The following is a 1,173-nucleotide window of genomic DNA, read 5'->3' as shown; positions in this document are numbered from 1 at the left end:
GCAGCTTCAGCGGAGACAGAAACGGCGCCAGGATCCAGACACGGATCCTCTGACCGATTTGAAAACTAAGGATGAGCCAGCCGAAGTTTATCCGTACGAGACAACATGTTGTTGAGTTTTATTACGTTTGTGCTATCAAAGTGCTTCACCTGCGAATTCACAATCCCCCGCTTGGACATGTTTCATATCGCTTTGTTGTTGCTAATCGGCCAAGTGTTCTTGCTTCTTGGCCTTGGCAGCGCGATAGTGAAATTCTTCATGGATTTCACTTTGGTAAACATGCGCCCGGAGGATCTTGGAATTCCTGAGGATGACGACGAAGGCGAAGACGTGAAAGCTGACTTTGTTGACGAAATGACCCCTGACGAAGACCCTAACTTTGACCAAGACTTCGACAGTGAAGTGGAAATCTATGAGCAGAACTTAGCCAGTGAGGGCGATAAGACCGATGACGAAAGCATTAGTCAAAAGACTGATGAATACGTATTAAGGCTTGAGAAGGATTTTGAAAAGTCTCGCATGATAGAACTGAAAGAGAAAATAAAATCCCTGATAGAAGGCAGAGAAAAGATGGAGCAAGCCACACGAGACTTGGAACGACTACTCGAAGAGAAGGAGATAATGATCAATTTGATGCCTGCCGAAATGGACAGACTCAGAAAAGAAATAGCGGCAAAGACAAAAGAGACCGAAAAGCTACGAAAGGAGAACGAGGATAAAGACTCGACTATACTCATCCTGGAAAGCACGGTCGTAGTTCTCGACATGGAGAAGGAGACTTTGCATCGGGATTTGAGTAAAATGGAAGATGACAGAAATCTGACTAAAGTCCAGCTGAACAAGCAGGAGGAGGAGTTACAGAGACTCCAAGAAGAGAATCGGAGGAAACAGAAGAACATCGAGGTTCTTCAGAAGGAAAATGAGCTGAGGAACCTGAAGATTAACGGCTTAGAAGATGAAATAGAAGAATGTAAGATTGAGAAACAGAGGGCTGACGAAAATCGGCAACAACTGCACCTATGTCAAGCAGAATTAGCCGAGAGAAATGTGGAGGTAAAAGAGCTCAAAGAACAGAATGTCCAGAAGGACAGAGAAATCCTGAGACTGGGAGGTGAATGCTCCCAGATGCAAGAGGAAATTATCGTTCTCTTAAAAATGGTTAAAAGTGTTGCC

General features: G+C 44.4%; 1 protein-coding gene across 1 annotated transcript in view; it reads left to right on the top strand.

The window, feature by feature from the left end:
* The first annotated feature begins 279 nt into the window (after positions 1 to 279).
* The window catches only part of LOC135208362 (cilia- and flagella-associated protein 58-like), a 927-nt gene continuing 33 nt past the window's right edge, over positions 280 to 1,173 (top strand). Inside the window, exon 1 of the mRNA XM_064240463.1 lies at positions 280 to 1,173. This exon is cut by the window's right edge and continues 33 nt beyond it. Coding sequence (XP_064096533.1) covers positions 280 to 1,173 — 894 coding nt within the window.

Source organism: Macrobrachium nipponense, chromosome 35 (genome assembly GCF_015104395.2).
Source record: "Macrobrachium nipponense isolate FS-2020 chromosome 35, ASM1510439v2, whole genome shotgun sequence".
Lineage (NCBI taxonomy): Eukaryota > Metazoa > Arthropoda > Malacostraca > Decapoda > Palaemonidae > Macrobrachium > Macrobrachium nipponense.
The sequence above is the reverse complement of the archived record's forward strand: the minus strand, read 5'-3'. Positions and strand labels throughout refer to the sequence as shown.